Source organism: Caretta caretta, chromosome 6 (genome assembly GCF_965140235.1).
Source record: "Caretta caretta isolate rCarCar2 chromosome 6, rCarCar1.hap1, whole genome shotgun sequence".
NCBI lineage: Eukaryota > Metazoa > Chordata > Testudines > Cheloniidae > Caretta > Caretta caretta.
The window spans coordinates 28,919,070-28,945,463 of record NC_134211.1 but is presented as its reverse complement, the minus strand read 5'-3'; the positions used below and the strand labels follow the sequence as shown (position 1 = coordinate 28,945,463).

Genomic DNA, 26,394 nt, shown 5'->3' with positions numbered 1-26,394 from the left:
GGCAGGGAAAGCAGGGGCAGAAGTAGTCTTGGCACATCAGTTGGCAACCCCAAGGAGGTTTCTGTGATCCAACCCACCACATCCAACCCATCACAGCCGGCTGCCCCCAACTTCCTGCCAGGAGCTTGGCTGTCCCTTTGGGCTCTCAGCTCCCTGCTCCCCAACCCCACCCAGGTACTCTGCTCCCCACCAGGAGCATGGCATCTGCCCGGGCTCTTGGCTCCCTGCTAGCTCAGCTGGACTCAGAGCGGGGATCCCGGTGGGTGCAGCCTGACTTGGGAGCAGGGAGCCCAGGTAGCTGCCTGGCTGGGAGCAAGGAGCCCAGGGTGCCGCCGGGCACTAGCTGAAGCCGCCCCCCCCCCCACCTACCCTGGCTCTGGAGCCATGAAATTGACAAGAATTACAGCCAACGGCAGATGTAAGTAACCCACAGTATCTACACTGACACTACATCGCCCTAATTCAGGGGTCTCAAACTCCCGGCCTGCAAACCTCCCCAATATGGCTCATGGGGCTCCAGCAGTTTTGGGGCTGGGTCTCTCCCTTGGCCTCACCTGCCGCCCCCGGGTACTCCCCCCACCCAGGCAATTTACAATGTCCCAGGGTCCTGGCAGCGCAGTGGAGCTGAGCAGTGTCTGCCAGCTCGCTCCACATGTCTGCCAGCCCCTCCCTGCGGCCCCAGGGCGGGACAGGGCTGTGCTTCCACGCGCTGCCCCCACCCCGAGCGCCCCTGCGGCCAATGGGAAGCTTCAGGGGTGGTGCCTAGGGGCAGCAGCATGCAGAGGCCCCCCAGCCCGCCCCACCTTGTAGCCCCAGGTAAGCCGCGCACCCCCAAGCCCCCCCGGAGCCTGCATCCCCTCCATACACCCCCCAGCCCACAAACTCCCTCCCAGAGCCTGCACCCCCACCCCTTTTCCCACATACCCCCTTCTCCCCCCAAATTCTCTCCCAGAGCCTGCACTACCTCCCCTTCCCACACACCCCCTCCCGCCCCCAAATTCCATCCCAGAGCCTGCCCCTCCCCCTCCTCCCTCCCAGTCCCTGCAACCCCACCCCTACCCCTGCCCCAGCCCAGAGCCTGCACCCAGCACCCAAACTCCCTCCCAGAGCCTGCACCCCAATCCCCTATCCCAGAACTCCTCCCCCACCCAAACTCCCTTCCAGAGCCTTAGGCAGGTGGGGGGCCAAGTTTGGGGGGGGTAGGTTCTGGAGGCATGATTGACATTATTGGCCCACTGGGAGGATTTGAGGACTGGCACTGTCCCTGTGGAGGGATAGCTCAGTGGTTTGAGCATTGGCCTGCTAAACCCAGGGTTGTGAGTTCAATCCTTCAGGGGCCATTTAGGGATCTGGGGCAAAAATTGGGGATCTGTCCTGCTTTGAGTAGGACTAGATGACCTCCTGAGGTCCCTTCCAACCCTGATATTCTATGATTCTAAGGTAAATTGAGTTTGAGACCCCTGCCCTAACTACACCAACATAAGCCCTATGCCTCTCGTGGTTTAGTAGGGCACTTATATTGGCAGGAGCAAGGCCATAGTACATACGCTCACATAATTAGCTTAATGTGAGCTGTAGTGTAGACCAACCCTAAATCTTCAAGTTTCTGCTTCCTAGGCAATATGCAGATTCACACATTAAGTAGTTTTCTGCTTGTGAATGCTATTTAACATTATTCCTAATGAAACTGTAACAGAAACCACTGTTTGCATGAACATTTTATACTATTTGCAAGGTACTTTCTCTGAAAATGAACAAATTAATTATTAACTTATTTTCCTACACCATTCTTCAAATACACTACAAAAAGATGTGTATTTTTGGCTCAACTCAAGTTTTCACTCTTTGTGTCATTCTTGAACCATGAAGAGGCAGAGACTTCAAACAGACACAATGAACAAAGACGTCGCATTCCTTTAGAAAGGTGTGCCAGAAACCTGAGGTATTTTAACTATCAAAAGTTGAGAATGCAACACATTTACTCCAATTGTTCTGTGGTATATTGCAGTATTAGGAATAACAATATAATGACTTTTTAAACTTCAGTTCTTTCACTGTCATTGAATCTTACAGTATGTCTGACAAAAGTTATTTTGGGACTTATTGTGAAAAAGGTCAAACTGATCAGATGTATGACAAATGTAAACACTAAACAGTGTACATCATAAGAGATCATCTGAAAATCACCATTCACCACCTTTTTACATATGCACGTTTTGTAAACTGTCTCATTTTATACGCATAACTACAAACATGAATGAACTCGTTATTTAGCATAAAGGAGTGATTCACTAAGAAATTGTTTCATGTGATCAAACAATGTTTCCTAGAAATGTGTGCATGACAGTCCAATTCTCAGCAATACCGAAATTTATCTTTCCAATAAATGATCCAAATACATGAACCATTTAGGAAAAATTTTCTATGGCTACAATTTCATTTGTTCATGAAACACTGATTTCAAAACATTTAGTGTAATCATAAGACCTCAGATAAAATCCTGATCATTAAAATAAACTTCTTGCTTAAAATGAAAACAGATTTTGAAAAATCAATCATAGATCAGGCATATATAAAGCATATGCAAATTTGATTAATATTTCATTTCCTTATTTCTCTAATTTAACACCTTTTCAGTCACCCGACCAATCACTAAAATTGCTACTAGCAAGTCAGGCACTATTGTACAGTTTTACATAAGACCATTAACAGAATGAAAACTGAAAACACGTACATACCTGTCTGACACCAGGTAGAAAGGATATCCTGGTTTAGGAACAGAGTTTGAAAATAGAGACTGACTACACATTGCCTTCATGTATTGTATCCACTTAAAGTGTTTCCATATTCCTTACCAAAAAATTAAGTACAAACATACATCTGTAGACTTGTTCAGAAGATAACTGAAGAGAAACCAAGTGCATATTCAAAGGTCTTAAAATTCTGACTGCATATCAGGCTACTTCTTCCTGAAATTCCTAAAAGCCAACACCCTCATGACATCACATGACACAAAATTACAAATGTAATCATCTCCTTAAAAAGAAAAGAGTCTCTCTCATTTCTAACCAGAAATAAAATCCTGCAGTGCATCCTTCTTGTAAAAACAGCACATGTAAAGCTGAAGAGAAAAAAAGAGAGAGACCTGCTGTCTGAAACAGCAGCCTTGGTTTGGCAGTCAGCCAGCAACCAGCAGAACTTATTGCCAATGCTGCAAATCCCTCCTATCAGCTAAAGAAGATCAAGACTGCAGGGGAAACATGATTTTAGTCCCATGACAAGAACTCCCTTGGAAATGCATATAAGATTTATGATATGACCTTGAATCTCTATTACAAAATTCTCTGAAAGAATCATTTCAACAAAACCCTACAATTTATATAGTTATTTTATCAACCATCTCAAATCAACATCACAGCGCATTATAGTAATATGACAGAATCCCTCTGTGCTAAAAAGAAACCATATCCCACTATTCTGGCAACTCAGCTAAAAGGTATTGTGTTTTTTGTTTTTGTTTTTTAAAATCATACTGACAAAATTCTTTAGGCAACTGAGCATATAAATGAAGTAATTTTGAAGAGGGTGTGTGCGTGTGTGTGTGTGTTTTCCTCTTAAAGAGGAAGGGAGAAAAACTGAGTAAAAAGCAGGAAACAAATGTGAGCAACTCAGTGTTACTAAAGCCTCTACATTCTTGTACCATAATGCTTATGTTGAATATGTTTAAACCATACCTAGTATTTATTAGTTTTACAGTGAAGAATTTGTACATGTTCTTCCAATAAGCCAAAATGGAGGATGGATGTGGGTTTTAATTTTAGCACTGTATAATTTTAAAAGGACATTAAGGTTAAAAATAAACAAATTTCCTTACATATGCTAGTAAAAATACTGAAAGTAGAATTTAAAACATCAACATTAAGATTTACTATTTCTGATTTCTTTTTATTTCTCATCTTGGAAATAAAAAAGGGAATCAACTTCATTTTTGTTTACTTTAAATTTCTGGTCAGTTTTCATTCACTATGAAAATGGTGCAAAGTTTGGTTTGCAAACACTCAGAGTAATGTTTAAAGATGAACTTCAAAGGAAAAAAAGTGTGTGTTGTATACTAAAATACCTACATTTCAGAGCAAATTTGATCTGATAATGAAATTAACCAATTTTAAGATGTTTGGGGTTTTGTTCATATCAAAATGTAAAGTTAAAGATTTCCACATTTCACCCAACTAATCTGCTTTATGCAATGTTTTTACCCAGGATTGAAATTAGGGGGAGTGTCTGAATTTACAGAAGATAACAGCCGACAAGGGGTGAAACCGTGAAGGCGAAGGTGGGTTGTATGGCACCACAGTAAAAAATGAAAAATGTTTTGACCATTTTATTAGATTTAACTCATATTTTAAAATCATCACACAAATTGAAGTTGGTTACTCAAGCCTACTATGAAGCACTATATCTAAATACTTCTTGGTTTCTTCTTATAATTTTGCACAACTTCCTTAATGAATTTTTTGAATGCAGTGTGTTCATCTTTGGTGGTTTCTTATGTGTCTGGTATTTCCAGTTCTTCGTGATATGCTCATGATCAAGCAGAAGGCTACTTCTTTCAGAATACAAAATTCTATTCAATGAGAAAAAAGAATGCTCAACTGTAGCTGCTGGGACTGGGAGTAGCAAGAGATGTATTCCTACTTCTTTCAACCCAGGAAGCATAGCACAAAGATTGGGTCAAACCACTAATGATGATAAAGAAGAAGTTGAAGTCAAATCTTCATTTGTTCATTGTATGACATTCCACTCTGTGTTCAAATTCTCTATTCTGTCCTGATCACATGGCAGCCCCATTACTGGTAGTGCCTCACTCCACACAACCGTTGGTGTTTTATAAAACAGGCATCTGTAAAAGCTGGGCAGACGTTGAGTAGGATCCAGAATTTGCTGTTGTAGATTTATAAGAATCTAGTCTGTGTACCTTTTCAGCTGGATTAACAAACGCTTCTTGTCCTCTTCACATATGGATTCAATATAAGTGCCTTCATTAGTCAACCTCTGGACCAAAATCTTTGCTTCTTCCAGTACATTTTCAATGGATCCAAGTGTAGCTTCTATCGCTGGACAAAGATCTACTACTGTTGTAGCAGAAGCCTGGATGGCATTGTTTAATAACCCAAGTGGCTTCGTCAGTAGACTTACAAGAGAGAGAATGGTGATAGTCTACTCTGAACTTAATAGCAAAAATAGTTCACCAGCCTCACTACTTAGATCTGTCCCATCTCAGTAGATTCTTTCCAAAGCCAGTAGTAACAGTTGGAGTAATTTTAAGACAATAGCCAAAGACCGCTCATGAGAAAGCCAGCAGGTTTTTCCAGGTTGGACTAATTTGAACTTCAGTCCCAGTGTATCTTCTATTTTTCCCAAGACATTCAGTCCTTCTGGATTCTTACTGAAAAAAAGAGTATAACAAAGATAGCTTTTTAAATGACTTTTTAAAGATCCTGCAGCTCATACTAGTGCTAGTTGGAATAGATGGCCTCCTAAGTGTGTACAGAAGAGATTAGGGTTACACTTTTCTCTGAGCAAAACTTGTACTCTACCGTGTCTTCCAGAGAAGTTTGCAACTCCATCAAATGCAGAAACAGCCATCTGTTTGGGATTCCATTTACAAGCATTGCAATCTTCTAAGATGTGGGTTATCTCAGATGAGACCAATGTGTCTTCCATAACCTGAACATCTAGAAATGCATCCATTGGCCTACCACTGACATGAAGATAACCACAATGACTTAATACTTGATTACCATTTGCATCAGCACATTCGTCAGCCATGTACGCACATTTTTTGAATGTGGTGAGAGAGTCCTTCACTCCTTCAACTGCTGAGTCTTTCACTGTTGCACCACATGCTTTTAACCAGTCAGCTGAGTTTCTTGCAGAAAGATAGTGAGCATTTGCCGGTCTTGTTTGGAACTAGTGTCCAACTTCAGGACTTAATATTGGCCTTCAGTTTGTAATGTGTGGTATCTTTTGCTTAAATAGAAATTATGATGGGAAAGCCAAGTTTGTTCACATAAACTGTGTTTGTGTTTAGAGCATTCTCAAAAGCCTCATTAAATACTTCTAAAATTGGCTTTTACAGTGACTGGCTTCTAAGGCTTTCTACATGTCCCTGCAGTCCAGAGGCTTGGTGTTCTGAAGCCTATGCACGTAGGTTGTCAGCATTGGCTTTGCTGATCGGCCTAGCAAACCAAGCTCCTCCACTTTTGCTATATAAATCCATGATACTCCCACATCTTGAATACCGTGTGCAGTTCTGGTCACCCCATCAAAAAAAAGATATATTGGATTTGGAAAAGGTACACAGAAGAGCAACTGAAAAGATTAGTTTCAGAGTAGCAGCTGTGTTAGTCTGTATTCGTAAAAAGAAAAGGAGTACTTGTGGCACCTTAGAGACTAACCAATTTATTTGAGCATAAGCTTTCGTGAGCTACACCTCACTTCATCGGATGCATTCAGTGGAAAATACCACTGAATGCATCCGATGAAGTGAGGTTTATGTAGGTCACGAAAACTTATGCTCAAATAAATTTGTTAGTTTCTAAGGTGCCACAAGTCCTCCTTTTCTTTTTGTGAAATGATTAGGGGTATGGAACAGCTTCCATATGAGGAGAGATTAAAAAGACTAGGACTTTTCAGTTTGGAAAAGAGACGACTAAGAGGGGATATGATACTGTAGAGATATACAAAATCTTGACTGCTGTGGAGAAAGTGAAAGTGTTATTTACTCCGTCACATAACACAATAGAAATTAATAGGCAGCAAGTTTAAAACAAACAAAAGGAAGTATTTCTTCACACAACACACAGTCAATCTTTAGAACTTTTTGCCAGGGGATGTTGTGAATGCCAAAACTGTAACAGGGTTCAAAACAGAACTAGATAACTTCATGATAATGGATAATTGGTCCATCAATGGCTATTAGCCAGGATGGGCAGGAATGTAACACCATGCTCAGAGTGTCTTTGTTTGCCAGAAGCTGGGAGTGAACGACAGCAAATGGATCACTCAATGATTGCCTGTTCTGTTCATTCCCTTTGAAGCGTGTGGCATTGGCCATTGTTGGAAGACAGAATACTGGGCAAGATGGATCATTGGTCTGAGTCAGTATGGCCATTCTTATGTAAAAAATTAATTATAATATAAAAATAAAAATGTTTAGCACAGAAACTCCCCAAGATAACAACCGCTCAAGATAGCGATGATGTGAGATAATGCAATCTTGGCCTACTAGGAAACATATATTTATAGAAGTTTCCCACTCACAAACCTAGCATTCTGAAGCAAAGTCACTAAAATATAGTCCAAACAAATATTCCTTTAATGTGCCTCTCCCATCTCCCTCCACTGCACCCCACTTATAGTAGTTGCCCTTGGTCAGTGGAGACCCAGAGTTCAGAGGTTCACAGGTGGGGGGTGGGGGGACAGAGGACACCATGCTCGTTCTTTCAGCCGCTCGCACTCGCTCCAGCTGCTCACTCTGGCCGCTGTTATTCGTCATGCAACCATTCACTCCACTGCTGCATCGCTGATGGCCCTGCGCTGTCAACTTCTGCTGCCACCTGCCACTGTGACCTCTGCAAGTTGTTTCTTGAGGTTCTACCCAGCTCTCGTGATTTCACCTCTCAGTGATGGAACCTCACTGCTAGTGCAGGCTGGGCAATCTTGTCTACAGAAACACTGTCCTGCAGCAGGACTAAGCACTTAGACCTGATTATCAGTGATTTCAGCTCTAGTGGTCACTTAAAAAAAAACAAAGGACTCTTATGGAACCTAATCAGCTCTATATTTAAACCGGGGAGAGGAGCAAGTCAAATAGTGCCTGTGACTCTTAGGCTGAGCCCACACTACCAAGCAAAACACCTGTCCCCGTTTCCCCCACTGGGATCTGGCATCAAAGCCCCCTGCTTAGCAAGGTCAGTTCAGGTGAGGGTGACCAAGTTTCTTACATTCACCACTGAAGTGACAAGCCCAGAGGTCCAGGGGCTATGAATTGCCAAGCCTAGAGATACCAGGCACAAAATACCACTGGTATTTCAGCCCTGGCACAAATTAAGCACTGAGGGTGATCCCCTCAATCATGACAGGCTAAGCACAGTTCTGATGCCCTTTACTCAAACAACAACAACATTTAATTAATCCAACACCAGAGAAAACTGATCACTTGGGCAACACATCTCTGTCTGCTGGATACCTAGGCAGAGTGGGTGTGTTCATGTAAATATAGTCTGGTCCTGAAGCCTTTCCCCTCACCCCCAGCTCATCAGTAGCTGTCAGGGGAGAGCTCATTCAGACCTTGCTTACGAATCATTATTTGAAATTATAAGGTTGGCCAACATCACCAAAATGAATGCACTGACACTGTCATAAAAATAGCTGTGTGAGGAAGCTAATCTTTCTTCATACCTTTCAAATCTATTATGCTTTTTGAGGTACATGTATTTTATCATCTATCATATATGCTTTTTAAAAGTGTGTATTAATGTTTCAATTTCAAATCAAATTTCTAATTGACTAAATTGGCAACACTGCATGTAACTAGTTGACCATTAGGGTGGGGGTTCATGGTGAAATCCAGAGGAGAGAAGAGGGGAGTGTACAGCCTCCACCCCCGAGGGGGTGCAGGGAAATCCTTGCCCTTTATGCCTTACATAGGGCTTAATTTAACTGGCAAGTTTTGCACTGCTGCAGCCAGCCACTTCAAATACACTGATGCAAACTCCGAGCATAGACACACCGCACTGGTGTAAAAAGAGACTTGTACTAGTGAAGCTTACCCTAAGTTTGAAACATTGGTGTGGTTACCCCAGAGCAAAAAAGGTCTTTACTTCTTGGAATGCTTATTATATGGGTCTGGGCTCCAACATGTTTGTGCAAATCCACCAATCCATCATTTAGCTCTTCTGTGTCCAGTTCACCATGTGTATCAGGATTATAGTTGCTCACATCAAAGGTGTAATGTTAAACACAGTTTTTGTAATTACATCTTTGAAGCCATCTGATTAAAGGTGTGTTGTGAAGAACAAGCAGCTATAATATTTTGAGGGTGTGGGTCTGAGGATACTTGATTTTTTTTCTAGTGTTCTCCCACTCTTAATTACTATAAAAAGACAAACAACAGAAATGTAATTGACTCTGGAGCTAACAGTAAGAACTGTGTTGCTTCTGCCATGTTTTTAAATTTGAATGAACCTGATCCTTAAAGGACTAGACAACTTTAAGCAACAGTTAAGACTGGGAAGACAATTTATAAGTAGCCCACAAACTTGAAACTGGAATGTATTTTTAAAAGTGGGATTTCTCCATTATAACATATCTGTTTAGTATTATGGAAGTTTTTTTAAATAGGGGTGGGGGTAGATATTGACACCATACACAAGCATATCTGCAAACCGAAAAAATAGACCAACCAACCGAGCACACTTTTCCCCATGCAAGCTTATTGTTATGTACAAATCTACTTCCTGGATCCATATTTACTTGACAAATAAAAGTTTAATTCCAAGTCTGATCGCATGTATATTTTACTTCTGTGTTTTAAACCGATAGCCAGTGCCAATCAAGATAAACTTAACAAAACACTGATACTGTTTGATGGACTATAAAATGTTCCTCTCAAACTACCAAATAAGAAAACTACAGTGCTTGAAACAAATTAAGGTTAAACAAACAAAATAAGTCACCAGGTTCAGATGGTATACAATAGTTCTGAACTACCTTAAGAATGAAGTAACTGAACTGCTAGAAAAAATATGCACACACTCTTTAAAAACGGCTAATGGAGATGACCGGAGGGTAGCAAATCTTATACACCTATATTTTAAAAAGGCTTTAGGGATGATCTCAGGAATTACAGACCAGTAATGTACTTAGCAAACTAACTGTCAAAAATAGTTTAAAATAGAGTAACAATGTGCATAAGAGGGGGAAATGTGTACTACCTTACTAGGCTCTAAATTAAATGTCAGCTCAAGAAAAGGATATGGTCATCATTTAAGACAGCTCAATGAAGACCTAGGCTCAATGTGAAGCTACTGTAAAAAAGTGTAGATTAAGAGTTAAAATGGATAAAGAATGCAATGGAGAATAATAAAGAAATTATAACACCATTTTATAAATCAGGAGTTTTCCCTCATCTGAAATACTGTGTTCAGTATTGGTCACCCCCATTTCAAAAAGGATTTTGCGGAATTAGAGGAAAGTCAAGAGACCAGCAACAAGAATGAGAAGGAGGCATGGAAAACCCTAGTGAAGAGAGATTGAAAAGATCAAGATTATGTACTTTAGAGAGGAGACGTTACCAAAGTATACAGAATAATGAATGAAATTGAGAAGATTGTTTCGGAACTTCTATTCTCCTGTCTCAAAAATACAAGACTTCAGGGACATTGAATGAAACTGAAAGACAGAAAATTCAAAACTGATCAAAGGAAATACTTTCTCACACAGTGCATAATTAGACTGTGAAACCCATTTGTCAGAGGCTATATTTGTGACACTACACCCCATATTCATCTTGGGGGTATGATTATGATATGATTATGACATAATTATGGTGCGTTATGTATAAGATGGGTCATGTAAGTTGTCATTGGAAAAGTTATGATTTGCTGAAATATGATTATCCTATTTGTGTGCATGTAGCATTTTTGTATCTGAAGTTATGAATGCTGACTATGTATCTGTATTTCAAATGTGATTATACCTGGGTGACACCCACAAGGCCAAATTTTTCAAGCCTAGACAGCCGGTTGTGAAGGGCCTATGCAGGGTAATGGGGCATTAGGAAAAACAACAGGCCTTAGAAGATGCTTATCCCCCACCCGGTGAGCCTTCCTGCAAACACTCTAGACAGCCTGTAAGTAATGGCTGCTATGACTCAGCAAGGGCATGTGACCAGATCACATGACACTTAACCCCATTTTGATTCCTGTCTTTTTCCACATACTGGATGGGAATTGTTTTTGAAACAAAAGGATTCCCACCATATGTTAAAGCTATATAAGGTGAGGTGTAACATCATCTAGGGGCATCACTCCCCACACAAGAGAACTCCTGGAAACACCTAAGGAACAAACACTGAACTGGGGGAAGTGCTTGTCCTAGGCTGAAAGGATTTCTATCCTGTGTATGGAAACCTAGTGGACTGCCTGTATCATCAGCCCGGGTGCAAAACTGCATATTCATATCCAATCTTTCTAGTATTTTACTTAGCTTGCGGTTTAGTTTGTGATTTTGTTTATTTACTAGGTAATCTGCTTTGATCAGTTTGCTATCACTTATAATCACTTAAAATCTATCTTTTGGTAGTTAATAAACTTGTTTTTTGCTTTATCTAAACCTGTGTGCCTTTGACTGATGTGTCTGGGGAAAATCTCAGCTTGGTTAACACCATGCTTGTTGTATATTCCTCCACACTGAGGGAGAGGTGAACTATTTATGAGCTTATACTGTACAGATCCCTGTGTAGTGCAAGACAGTATAATTTTGGGTTTATACTCCAGTGAGAGGTGCATGCCTGGGGAACTGGGGGTTATCTTGGCTGTGTACTCCTTATTGTTGGTTCATGCAGTGGCTGGTCGGTGCCTGCATGTAACTGCAGCTGTGTGTCCCTGCCTATGTGAATGCTGATGGGAGTGTAAGACCGGGAGCAATCTACAGCTTGTCACAACACCACAATGTGAGAGGGAGCCCAGGCTGGTGAGTCAGAGGGCTAGTAGTACCCCAGTTCCAGGTGGTATCTTAGGGGGAACCCATCACAATATTTGAAGCCCAGAACTCATCAAGATTCAAAGAGGAATTGGACATTTGTGTGGACATCAAGAATATCCAGAAGCTATCACAGAAAATATTAAAAACCAAAAAAACTTCATGGGATATAAATTCTCATGCTTCAGCGCCCAAGATTACAACAAGTAGGAGTTAGAGGAGACTCACTTGAGAAGCAGATTATTCCACATCTGCCTATTGTGGTGCTCAACTGTCCCTTCCTTGGAGACATCTCATGCTAGTTACTGTTGGAGATGGGATACTGGACTAGATGAATTAAGTGTCTGATCCAGAATGGCAATGGCAATTTCCATATTCCTGCTAAACTGATTCTCTACTTGATAAAAATAATCTTGTTTAAAAGACATAGTATCTGATGTAGTTACAAATCAAATTCTCTTGACTTCATAAAATCCATTTTATTTGAAACCCATCCCAATCTTGGGAATAAAAAATTATATAGTTTTACTAAGTGGATCCTGTCTGTTCAAGTGATTGCCTTTATCATAAAACCCATTTAAAGAAAGTTCGCTTTCACAATTGGCAGGAATGGTATTATTAATTCCAGTCGTAGAGTATCTCAAACAAAGGCATTAATGATCCAGCCCTGAAAACCATTACCTGTGTAGGTGGTCTTTACATGCGTAAAGGTTTGCATAATCAGTCCTTAGAGTTTTAAATCCTGCTGTGACTGCTTCTTTGCAGATTTCTTAGATGATGTTCTTCTGTACCATTAAGAGGATGAAAAGCACATATGCAAATGGTAAGGACAAAAACATTTTTGCCATTGCTAAACATGGGTAAACCCATTTTCCTTGCAATCTTTATCTGCTCACTCAAGTGGAAAAATGACTAATCATGCAATACTGAGACAGAGAGTTTCATTGGTGGTTCATTACTCTACATCAGCAACTCCTACCAGGCCTGAGAAACCACTACACCTAACACATCGCTGTCATAGTATTCATCTATAAACTGTGTCTTTTAAGGTATCACATCAAATTTTGCTGAGGAACACTCTTGGCAGAGGGGAGTGATTCATGAAAAATGTGGATCCTAATTTGACTGAAAATCAGAAAGCTTGCAAAAGGACTGCAAGTGAGAAACTGTTTGCGCAGGTGTCCAGCCTGCTAAAGTTATGCTTAGTCTCTTAGAAGCATGTTACACTTTTGTTTTATTTATAACCAATTCTGTTTCCACTATCCCTACTCAGTGTCCCTTAAATCACTGTTCTTTATTAATAAATATATTCATGCTTTTATTATAAATTTATCACAGTGTTGTAATATTAACTGAATCAGCTGAACCAAACAGGCTGGTGTGTACACTGTCTCTTTGTAGACAGTGAACTTGGTAATTTCTCTAAGTGTCCAGTGCCAAAGGATGGATATTACAGGGGGATGCTCCTGAGACGTTCAGGAACTGGAGTACACAGAGTGTTAACCTACAAGGAAAAGTAAGAGCTGGCAGAGTCCTGAGAAGTTTGTCTGGAGTAGCTAACAGCCGGGGGTGACAGGGAGCTGTCTCCCAGGTTAGCACCAGCAAATCTCTTTCTCGCTGAAGCATGGGGGTTACATGATGACTTATGGTTTTGGGCACCATGAGAAAGTGTCACAAATACACACACATTTATAACAACTTTCAGCTGAGGATCTTAAAAAGGCTTGCAAACAAGTAAGCAAATATTGTATTGTCCTCATTTTACAGATGGAAACTCGGATCAGAGAGGTGAATGTCAGGCTGTGAACAGGATTTGATGACACAATGTTAATACACCTACACCTGGTCTATAGAGGAGCTTAGACCATTGACAGCACCAAAGAAGCCAAATCTTTACTGACATACCTGAAGTAACTTGACAGCTCACATCACAAGTTAATGGCAGAGCAAGCTATGACTGACAACGTGACCTCACACTGTTTTTGCTTTCAGGTAAGCATAATGTCAACAGGAAAGGAGAAACAACAGCCTCTAAATGAAGAGAGGGTATGGGAGCAAAGAAAAGGGAGAAGACATGGATGAAAACAGTACATGACTATAATACAATGGGTACAGAGGTGGATGGGAGGACTGTAAGGTTGCACCTCTGATTTCTCTCCTTTCAGTTACTGATCCATACAATGTTCGGGGAGTTTTGTTATAGGATTCTATTCTCTTACATGCAGGCAGTTAATAGGATTATTCATTCTGATGGTATATACTATTATGGTCACCACTTTGTACAAAATGTATCCTATTCTTGTTAAAGGGTGCCTTGTGAGGCATCTTGAAATGTCATAATCTGCTGAACATTGTTGCCCTGGTAAAATGTGTATCAGTATTGATTGTAAAGTTACAAGATTCTACTGTATAACATTGTTATAACATGCTCCAAGATTAAGTAAAGCAGGCCCAAACAAGTTTTTCCACAGACAAAGACTCACTGGCACTCCAGCCAGGTGTTAAAGAGCTATCACAGGCTTAAGCAGCCATTCTCCAGCAATGGAGCAGCATTCTCCAGCAACGGGAAGCTGTAAACAATACATTTCATCATAGGGATGGTTCAACCCTCACATGCACAAGAGACTACTTGTTGCCTGCACCCCATCTGGGGGTAACTCTCAAAGAGGTGCAAATGGATTAAATATATAGAGACAGTGGCCTCCACTTCACCTCTCTCTTCTTTCTCTCTGCTCATGACATCAACTCCTCTCAAAAAACTGAGCTAAGGGGGAAGGGGTCACAGGCTGAAAGGAGATCCAGCCTCTGAAATTTACCAGAGTGTATGGTGAGACAAAACCTTTTGCTTAGCATGTTAAGTTAGGTATTAGCTTGCGTTTTACCCTTTGATTTTCTTCTGTAATCAATCTGGACTTTAATGTATCACCACTTGTAATCATTTAAAATCTGTCTTTCTGTAGTTAATAAACATATCTTATTGTTTTATCTTAATCAGCGAGTTTGGATTAAAGTGTGAGGGAAACTCCATTTGTTGCCCTGTTGGAAATTCATAAGTTACTGGTCAGAGTGCTCACTTATTTGACTGGGAGTGAATCTGCATACTAAAGGCTGTGGGAGCAGACCAGGAATGGATGTTCTGAAAACAAAGCAGTGTAAAAGACACACCAGGATAGAGAATTAAGAGCAGTATGTTCAACAGTCCAGATTGTTCCCTGGGGAATGTCACATATATGTGTATGAGTCTCCAAGCATGGAAGGAGATTCAACAAGAGCTGAGTTAACAGTCTTATACTTCTTGTGGAGATGTAGTTTCAGTAATACCTTACATTTTGGAGTTCAAAGAAAACCTGCCATATTGGTTTCAACTTGATAATAATTTACATATTTACAACTGCAGCTTTTAAATGTCAATACCTTCAGAGGTCCAAATCTGCATTTTTGGCATTTAAGAACCCCCAATATTTATTTTAAGCATGTAAGCGCCCATTTCAGCATTCAAAAAGCAGGATTTGGTTGCTAAAAATATGCCCAAGTTTGAAAAGTTAGGACTACAGACTTCAGCAGAATTTGGAGAGGCCCAGAATGAATACAGGCAAAAGAATCAAACTCCATACCATTTTTATCCTATATATTTTGGTGGGCCCCAGAACAGGAGTCCCATTGTGGAGGCATTGTAAAAATATGGCATCACGGCACTGTTGCCTCTCCTCAAAGTATTTTCATTTATTCATTTTTTTAAAATCTGAAATAAATTATCTGAACTAAAAAAACATGTTTTAGTCTTTGAGTTTGGGCAACATAACACCCAACACCCTTGCAAATACAAACAAGCACAGCTTGAAATTGGACTGATCTGCTTTATGCTATATGAGGACTATTTATACAGGTCATATATATATATATTGATTATTCTAGATTAAGGTTACAGATATCTGAACTACCAGAAAGTACCTATGTCTTTGCTTTCACACACTGCAATATTAACTAATAATGCCTTTAATATCTCAACACAACCTAAGACTACATTAAGTTTTCAAACTGTACTTTGTTTACTGTACATATATTCCTGCCCCTCTAAATGCATTTCATTATACATAATATGTACGTGATGTGGTTGTAATTTGGGAAAGCTGAAGTCTATTTTTTACCTCCCAGAAAACCTGAAGGGCAATCTTCTCAAGAGACCTGTATTCTTACATATATCTTATTACTTCTAGAAGGCAGTGTTTTGTGTTAAGGACCCTGATAAGAGCTACATCATCAGACTTGTACATGTTGAAGACAGTTATAACATTATCTCATATATAATTTATTTTAAATTATGCTGTAATGTATAGTATATCTGGATAGTTATGGAAGAGGTTTACTGTTTTAAGATCAAAATTCACTCATTCTGCTTTTAAATTTTAACATTTTAAATGTTGTATTTGGAAACCTCTTAGAACAGGAGTAATGGAAAAGATAAGGCTTACAAATAAACTCAAAGTCAATGCAGTGATAATGAGAGTGCTTTCAAAATAATCTTTCCTTATTAAGACTTTCTAAACAGAGCTGGCTGACATTCAGTTAACGTCCCTTCTACAAACAATCTGAAATATTCTTGATAAAATATTTTTAGTCTTGCCACTGTTTGACTCAGGCATACAAGAACAGGCTGAAGGTCATTTTGAGGATGAAGAAAATGAATCTCAGATAAAAGGAGAGTTAATAAATGAATCCCTAGAAAGACAAAGTATTTTAAGAACACCTATATTTAAAGTTGTGTATACGTCTTTGTTTACAGTAATCTGAACCTATTATAATTTGAACATTAAAAGCAATGGAACAAACTCATCCACAGTGTAAATCCATTGAAGTCAATAAAATTTACTCTAAGATGGACTTGGCCTGTCAGGAGTTTGTTTGTTTGTTTGTTTGTTTGGGGGTTTTTTCCTCTCTCTCTTTTCTTGTGCTTTCAAGACTATAAAACAGCACACATAGTTTTGACTAAGAGTTCCTCATCTCACTTTCTGAGGAAAATTTTTCTTTTCTTAAACAAACACTCAAGTGGCTGCATTTATGATGCTTACATTTGTTCCATGTTCTTATTCTTAGAACTTTAAATGACATAATCAAACATTCTAATTTAATAGATAAAACTGAACATGAGATAACAGTGGTTTTGCACACAAATGGAAATTGAGTTAAATCTATCTTATTCACCAAAATATCAAAAATTTCAGGACTCATCCTGAAAAGCCTTTATTATTGTTTAACCATTGCATTCTGTGCTGCTTTAAGAACTGAATTTATAATTATTTCTGGTGTATTCTTTGTCATATTTCTTTGATCTGAGAGAAAAGAATACACCAATTAATTGCCCAAGTAATGCTTTGGTATCCTTTAAAATTCTATTATACTAAAATAGTTTGTGTCTTATAAGATAAGTCACCCCTTTAAATGGGCTACAAATCAATCTTGTAATTAATAAATAATTGACAACATAAAACGTGTTTTGTCACATATATTTAACTATGGGCATACTACTAAACATTTTTTTAGAATGTAAAAAGTCTGGAGCAGCAAAACCCAGAGATATTCCTGGAAACCGAAAAGTTATAATCTTTCCAAAGTACTACTGTAAGAAAAAGTGTTTCAATGATGCGGGAAATCTCTCTCCTCTGGAATAATATATTGTCTTTTTTTAAAAAAACATGACCTAAATATAGTCAGAAGCATCCTCTCAAGCATAAGGACTCTATGATTCATACTTACAGCAACTGAAAAATCTCATGTCATCTCACATGAATTAAAAAAAGTAAGCTGTATAAGATGTTTAAAAGCCAATAGTAGAAAGGAAAGGACACATGTACAAATATGGAGAATACTATGTTTGATAAATTATAAGAAATAACTAAACTAATTCCCTGGCAGCATTTATAACTTCATTGAGCTTTGTACCTGAGCTTCAGATCACTGGATGAATCCAATTATTCCATAAGGCATTTTAATTTCTTCTGTCTCCCTTTTCCCCAATTACTTTTACAAAACAATACCTAATTTAATATTTACACACTTTCACAAAAGGAAATAGCAAAAATATTAATTCTAAAAGGACTACAATCAACCGCACAGCAAACTCCACCATGACAAATCCCAAGCCTTCCCGTCTCCAAAAACTTTAACAAGCCTGGAATATAACTGATGTAAGAAGCCAGCAGCGTTAACGGTACATGCCAAAAATATCCTTCATGAGCTGTTCTAATTGCTGAAGATAAGAAAACATAAATTTCAAAACAGATATTCTCATAACAAAACAGACTTATAAAAACATAACATTAAATAAACAGCTTACATTTCAAGATATAAGTAAGAGTCCTAGTAACTCAATTAAAAGAATTGACAGAGTATTAATACAGGGCAGTATAAAATTTTTCTTGTAGTTTTGAATAGCAGAATAGGTTTCTCAGAAATCTACTAAAATACAGAATACACCAAATTTGATAGTGTGTCTCAGCCAACAACTTCCAGCTGTCCAAAGAAAAGACGAATAATGATGTGGTGACAAAACACATACCTATAATTGTTTACTTGTAACAGTATCTGCTGTTTAGAAGCAACTACTGCAACCATCAGCTTCAGTCAGTCACTGACCACTCACACTGTCAGCAAACCACAAGCACACACTAATAAGTATTTGGCAGTGAAGCACAGTCATTAAAAGGACAAAGCTCAATTTCTCTCTCTCTTTTTTTTTTTTTTAACTGCTCAAATTTTTTCAGTTTGGGGTTAAGGATTCAAGTCTACTTGCAGGTTAAGACAGAACTGCTGATTTCTCTGAATTTCTAATGCCTCATCCCACTATCTGGAAAAAAGCATCCACATTTCACAAGACTGTTTTTCCCCCCTTGAATCTTGTCTACAGACAAAAATTGCACCACTTTAACTAAATTGGTTTCTAAACTGATTTAAACTGGTGCGACCCTAAATCGGTTTAAGAAGGAGCTGTAGAGATTGAGCTTGTTACCAAAATAAGTTAAATTGATATGAGCCATTACATTGACTTAAGCGTGTCCACCCAAGAAGGTGGCACCCAGGGGTGAAAGTAACAGGGTAGGAGCTGGTACGGCATACCGGTAAAAGGTAACTGCCAGTACCGGCCCCTACCGCTGACTTTTACTTTGTTTCCCCTTTTGCGCCCCGATTGGAGGCCCCACTGGGTCCCTGCCAGCAGGGCTGCCAATGGGGAGGGGGGTGCAAAAGGGGCAGCGCTTTAATGTCCCTGCCCCTTTTGCCCCCCGGCCACCGACAGTCGGGGGGTGAAGAAGTAGCTGCCCCAGGGCCGTGATTTAAAATGGCCCAGGGCTCCAGCCACCAACCGGCGCTCCGGGCCCTTTAAATCACAGCTGGAGCCCTGGGTGGCACAGGCCAGGGAGCACAGATGGACTGGCTAGGGGAAGCTGAGGCTTCCACCTGAGGCTCTTCCTGGGGGGGGCCAGAGCGATCCCATACCAGTAAGAGCTGCATTTTACTTTCACCCTGGTGGCACCACTGAAACGAAATCTTTTTAGAAACTTTATTTCCCAATCTTATTGAAATTAGTCGCATTAACTTTGCATATGTAAAATGGTAAACCAATTTCATATAAACTTGACATATCTTATTTCAAATCATGTTTAAAATGCACCCAGCTCCTCACACAGTCAATGAGATGTCTGCTTGTATGGGGGGTAAAAATGTAGTACCAAGCTGTTCAGTTTCTAAAAGTTTCCTGATAATTTCTCAAAAGTCAAAGAATGTTTTAATTTTTTTAAGTCAGGTATTTTAATTTTATGTAAAGTATATTCAACTTAATGAAAGTAAATGCAATAGATGATGACTAAACAAATGCCACCTTGCACTAGTTGACCTGGAAATCCTGGCAAACATTTTTCTTGCTTTTTCTGCTCACTCATGAGAACAGAAAAAACTTAATTTATCATAAAGTATACATATTATATAATATATATATATATATATATATATATATATATATATATATATATATATATATATATATTATATACACACACACACACACACACACACACAACACACACATGCTTAGAAATGATTCTGTGATTCCTAACTTACCTGATGGGGGAGTTGTGAGGATTTAGGTTAGTAATATGCTTTGAAAATATAAAGCCCTATATAAATACTAAGTGTTATTATCCAAACCTACCAGCATATAGCATGTTCTTACTGTAATGAGAAGCAATGGGCCACACTGTACAACAAATATTTTTTATATGACATTACATCTAGTTGCAGGAGCTTACAAGGTAAAAACCTCATCAACTGTGGGCACCACATTCCTCTAGCATTTTGTATTTTGAGTTGGAATCATAACATCATAACTTATTTTCTGCTTTGACATCACAATGATATGATGGTCCATCAAAAAATATGTCTACTTATTTTTCCTAAGGACATATTCAGATTAGGAAATAACTAGACAGATAAAAACAAGCTTTACAGCTAGGTCAGAAACAAGTTGCACCACTTCAGATGTGCATTTTTGACCAATATACTTCTACATAAAATGAAATACTGAAAGTCACAGGAAACATTATGCACTGTTTCTAAACCCTGAAAACATCAAGTATTTTATTTACATTTGTATTTAATGAACCCAGTGCTCTGGATGTATATACCAATATCATAAAAAGTAAAACAAATGTCCATAAGATCATAAACTCTCCCAAAACTACAAACACATCGTGTGCTGTGGTAAAACTATCAAGAATCCTGTCCATTTCACACAGGTGATGTTTGGGAAGCTCTGGAGAGGGAAGAAGTGATGAAGCTCTTTCTTGAAGCTAGAGAAGATACAACTACATACTTATTAGTCTCTGTAGCTGGTATTGGATAAAGGTGGAACCATAGGAATAGTAACTTAATAGACATCCAAGAAACTTCCCCACAACTACCCAAGTGAGTCTGCTAGGTATTGCTTCTTTTCATTAATATCCCTACTGGATGTAGACTGCCTCCTCCACATACTATTATGAACACTGAACCGACCAGTCTCTTTTCTTTCCAGTGTCTCTGAATTCCCTTTATTGCCACTATTCACTCTCCTTCAACATCTCTCATTCTCTGACACTCCATCAATTTTGTGATCTCTACTCTATCAACCTCTTTAATTTCTCTGCTACTCTCAACCCTATGCTTCCATCCCTGACATCTAGTATTTTAGAAACTTAGGAATTGTCCTACTTGATCAGACCAAAGCTCCATCTAGTCCAGCAGGCTCTCTGCAACAGTAGTCAGTACCAGATGCTGCAGAGGAAGTATAAGAAACCCTGAAGTGGGAAAATATTTAACAGGTCTACTGGGAAAATTTCTTCCTAACTCCCTTAGTTAGAGGTTGGCGTATGTCCTGGTGAAAAAGTTTATATCCCTTCTAAAACTCCTGTTTTTCATTTATTTGCCTATGTTTAAAAATCCTTACTACCATAATTCTGGGCGTTCTCATTATCAAAGTAACTACTCTTATTTTTTTATAGTATTTTTTAATCATGCTTTCAAAGAGGAAAGGTTTGAGAAGCACCCTACAATACTGCCTGAAAATTACAATTACATAAAATGCTAGATCCCTCATTAAAAGTGTCCTTGGGATCCTTATTTTTTTCTCAAGAGAAAAGTTGTCCCAGTGATTCATAAACCAAGCTCAGACTTAGATTATGCAAAACCTACACAGCTCTTGTATTACACTTCAAAGAAAATTACCAGATAATCAAGGAATATTTGAAAAGGAAACAATGTGTTTGGTTATACTAACTTTATCAGAAATTCCAACAGAAACCACTTGATTGACGTATAATATTTCACATGAAAGAATGTAGGGAATCATAACCATAGCATCTGAGTGCACAATATGCAACCCACAAAACTAGGTGATGCTCTAAAATGGAAAAAATACAAGTATCAGGCTTATACTGCAAATGTTTTTTTGTGTTACATAACTGCACTCAAAAACAAAATAATATAAAACTCTATAGCCTACAAGTCCACTCAGTTCTACTCTTTGTTCAGCCAATCGCTAAGACAAACAAATTTGTTTACATTTACCCGAGATAATGCTGCTGGCTTCTTGTTTACAATGTCACCTGAAAGTGAGAACAGGCAGTCACATGGCACTTTTGTAGCCAGCACTGCAAGGTATTTACATGCTAGATATGCTAAACGTTCATAACCCCCTTCATGCTTCGGTCACCATTCCAGAGAACATGCTTCCATGCTGATGACGCACGTTCAAAAAATAATACTTTAATTAAATTTTGACTGAACTCCTTGCAGGAGAATAGTACCTCTCCTGCTCTGTTTTACTGGCATTCTGCCATATATATCATGTTATAGCAGTCTTAGATGATGACCCAGCACATGTTCTTTTTAAGAACACTTTCACTGAAGATTTGACAAGAGGCAAAGAAGGTACCAATGTGAGATTTCTAAAGATAACTACTGCACTCAACCCAAGGTTTCAGAATCTAAAGCGCCTTCCAAAATCTGACAGGGATGAGGTGTGGAGCACGCTTTCAGAAGTCTTAAAAGAGCAACACTCCGATGCAGAAACTACAGAACCCAAACCATATGGCGGCATCTGACTTAGATGATGAAAATGAACATGCGTTGATCCACATTGCTTTGGATAGTTATTGAGCAGAACCCGACATCAGCATGGACACATCATCCTCTGGAATGGTGGTTGAAGATGAAGGGACATATGAATCTTTAGCACATCTGGCACGTAAATATCTTGCAACGCCAGCTAAAACAGTGCCATGCAAACACCTGATGTCACTTTCAGGTGACATTGTAAACAAGAAGCAGGCCCCATTATCTTCTGCAAATGTAAACAAACTTGTTTCTCTGAGTGACTGGCTGAATTAGAAGTAGGACTGAGTGGACTTATAAGCTATAAAGTTTTACATAGTTTTATTTTTAAAGGCACTTATTTTTTGTACATAATTCTACATTTGTATGTTCAATTTTCATGATAAAGAGAGTGCATTACAGTACTTGTATGAGGTGAATTGAAAAATACTATTTCTTTTGTTTTTTTCAGCACAAATATTTGTAATCAAAAATAAATATAAAGGGAGCACTGTATTCTGTGTTGTAATTGAAATCAATATATTTGGAAATGTACAAAACATCAAAAAATATTTAAATAAATTGTATTATATTATTAACAGTGTGATTAATCGTGATTAATTTTTTTAATCACTTGACAGCCCTAATAAGCCATCAAGTTTTTAAAAGAAAGCTTAGTTTAAAGTATACATTAAGGAAAAGAAAAGGTAGGTTTTTACTGCCTTTGATATTTTGCTTTTGTGCACTTCCAACGTAGCTTCTATATAGAAAATTAAAAAGCATACATATACACATACATATATAAATTTTGCCACGCGAAGTCCTGGACACCATGTAAAGTGCCATATAAACCTTTCAAGCAACTTCTAAAGGTTGTCTGAATCCTCTGTATGGAAGGGTATTTTATGCAAAGAAATTTACTATCAATTTTTAATGTTCGTGGGGGCCTTATTCAGCACTAGTGTTTCCCACAAAAATCCAAAGTAGTTTTGTGAGAGAAAGGAAAATTAAATAGGGACCTAAATTAGTTTATGGTACATATACACTTGCATAATAGATCACAGACCAGTTTTCTTATATAAAATGTGCAATATCTAGATTGGTCAAAAGCCCTAACTCCTATTAGCTAACTAGATTTTTAAAAAAAATCTGCTAAAGCAAATCTTCCCCAAACAAGAAACCAGAGGAAACGCTCAGATAAAAAAATAATGTTAAACTTTGTAACAAAAATTAACATGGAAGCATCAACTTCACTAAACATGGCAAAAGCCAACAAAACCAAACATTTATAATTGCTTAGACTCAATGCCATCATTAAGGGAAGCAACTACTTGGAATACAAGTAGTCTGAATCATTATAACTTCAGCAACTTATTACTTGATTCTCCATTCCAGTAGGGCTTGCAGAATGGAAGGCAACTTCCCCTCCCCTAAAAGCCATCACCAAAACACAAAATGTAGGTCATGCTTTTGGTACTGTCAAAGTCTAACTCTCTTTCACATTGAAACATCTACCAAAAACAATGGGAAAAAATCACCTAATCCCTCATTCTCAGTTTTTGATAATGGATACATCCTAAAGGAATTACGTCAGTTATAAAACAAAGTACAAGCCACTCAGTGCAAAGCAATTAATTCCTCATTCTTAGAGAGAGTAGACTAGATTAGGATCAACTCTAATCTCAGACAGCAATATCATCTTCTGCAGAGATTGATGATATGGGATACAAAAGTATGTATAGTTAGACAAATTAAATAAAACAAGTGTAGTTATTTTAAAAAGTATGTCTAGCACAAACATGCAGTAGCTAACAAAGCATACTAATTACATGTGGTCAAATCACTGGCATATCTCTCAGAAGTAGCTCTGGGTATATCTACCATTTGGGTTCGCTGTATCTCTCTCAAATAGGTTTTCTTATAATTTATGCCATAAATCTGAGAGGTCAAACATAAAACCTTGAAACTGAGATTTAAATAAAACCTTCACAATTAAAAAGCTTACTAATCTATTACATGATTAAATGATTTTCTCTAAAAATCAGTGGCAGCAACCAAACACAAAGGAAAAGGGACAGGATAATCTGTTCTCCCATATGATCGAAAAAGAAATAATCAGCAAAGAAACTGATGTAACTTTTAATAATAGCCCTTTAGCAGTTTGAAAGTGAATAAAAATTATATGTTAAAAACACAAGAATTGCATTGGCAGTGTTTTTTAAAAGAAACTCCGACCACAAATATGTTACATGTATTGATTTGTTCAAACCTCAATTATTTGTTTTCAGTTTTGGTCACCTCATCTAAAAAGGACGTAGAAACAGAAGAGATTCCAAAATAGCAACCAAAATGTAGAAATGTTTGGTTGGCTGGCTAGGAGTTTGGCAGGGTTTTTTTGTGTTTGTTTTATTTTGTTAAGAGATAGTGGGGTTCCATATACACAGATTTTGGGTTGTTACTGTATCAGCATTCTAGGGTTATTTAATTTAAAAAAGGGAAAATAGATGTATGTGAACAGTATACAGAAGGGAATAAGATAGAGAAAAGAGAGTTATCTGGCATTCCTGACCTGCAATACAAATGGAAAAAGGAACAACAACAAAAATAACACATTACATAACAAATAATTAACCTGTGAAATACACAACCAGAGGTATTATTGTGCACTGAGACTGTATAAACAGAATGCTAGTCAAACATCAGAGACCACTGCTGTGTACCCCATATTTAGTGTGGTTTTCAAATTTTTGTCCCAAAATTTTAGTATACTCTGATGAAATATGCCAAAATTTGCCAAAATCATTACTATAATTTAGTTATAATGTTCCGCATTTTTAATTGTCCATTGCCAACCATTACTGAAGTTCCCAAGCATTAACTAGAATACTTTAAAATACAAACAAATGCTACATCCAAACTAAGTGGGTTGGTTATTTTGGAAGAATTTTTGTTCTCTGACTTGAGTGCCACAGTTTATTTATTGGAAAAATGCAAAGGTATTCTTATGCATCTTTTCTTAGAAACCCCACAAAAAAGCTTATTGCAAGCGGGGTTGTTTCTCTTTACAGACAGGAAAGCATCAGCAGCACAGAGCCATGAACACAAGTATTCTCTCTTACACTTAATTCACGTTTCAGAGTAACAGCCGTGTTAGTCTGTATTTGCAAAAAGAAAAGGAGTACTTGTGGCACCTTAGAGACTAACCAATTTATTTGAGCATAAGCTTTCATGAGCTACAGCTCACTTCAAATAAATTGGTTAGTCTCTAAGGTGCCACAAGTACTCCTTTTCTTTTTACTTAATTCACGGTATGCTATTAACTCCACAAATTTGTTAGAGAAATTTTAAATATGGCAGCATCTGCCTTTTCACCTAAATGATACTGAATTACTTTTAAGTGATAGAATAAACACCTTTGTACAGAGAAAGTTAATCATATTTAATAGATCTCCTCATGATGGCAGCATAAACCATCCTGAATTGTGTTTTAGTGGCAACATATCCACCCCCTTGTTCAAGCACAGTGAGATCAGAACTGCTCTTGAAAGTATTTAAATTAGTTGTAAACCATCCTTTTCTCATACTACCACCTATGTATTTATCTACTAGCTTTTCATTCACTCAATAACACTACTGCAAAGTACTGCATAGACCAATATATGTAATGAGTTTACCCAGACAAAGGCAGTGTCAGACTGCAGAACATTTTGCCCTTTGATGTCCCAGTTTGAGGAGGCACCTCACTCACAGTGTAATTGATTTTTCAAGAAAAAGGTTTTGTTTATAAACTATAAAATCACGGTAAACATCTACCCACCCACCTGCGGAAGTGAAGAAACAGATTGATAGAGCCAGAAGAGTTCCCAGAAGCCTCCTACTACAGGACAGGCCTAACAAAGAAAATAACAGAACAGCACTAGCCGTCACCTTCAGCCCCCAACTAAAACCCCTCAAACGCATTATTAAGAATCTACAACCTATCCTGAAGGATGACCCAACACTCTCACA

At 38.3% G+C, this 26,394-nt stretch overlaps 1 protein-coding gene and 1 long non-coding RNA gene across 11 annotated transcripts in view; one reads left to right on the top strand and one right to left on the bottom strand.

Annotated features, from left to right (window-relative positions):
* Positions 1–26,394, bottom strand: part of PLEKHA7 (pleckstrin homology domain containing A7) — a 296,414-nt gene that overhangs the window by 187,329 nt on the left and 82,691 nt on the right. The window contains exon 1 of one of the 10 annotated variants that reach the window (XM_075129376.1): positions 2,739–2,957. The exons of the other annotated variants lie outside the window; for them this stretch is intronic. Coding sequence (XP_074985477.1) covers positions 2,739–2,818 — 80 coding nt within the window. The 5' untranslated portion in view covers positions 2,819–2,957. Of the gene's footprint in view, positions 1–2,738; positions 2,958–26,394 lie in introns of those variants that run through there. 10 annotated transcript variants of the gene reach the window in all.
* Positions 3,060–16,659, top strand: LOC125638226 (uncharacterized). The gene is made up of 4 exons (XR_007357176.2): positions 3,060–3,496; positions 4,261–4,333; positions 12,532–12,589; positions 13,534–16,659. It is a non-coding gene; the product is annotated as an uncharacterized LOC125638226 (long non-coding RNA).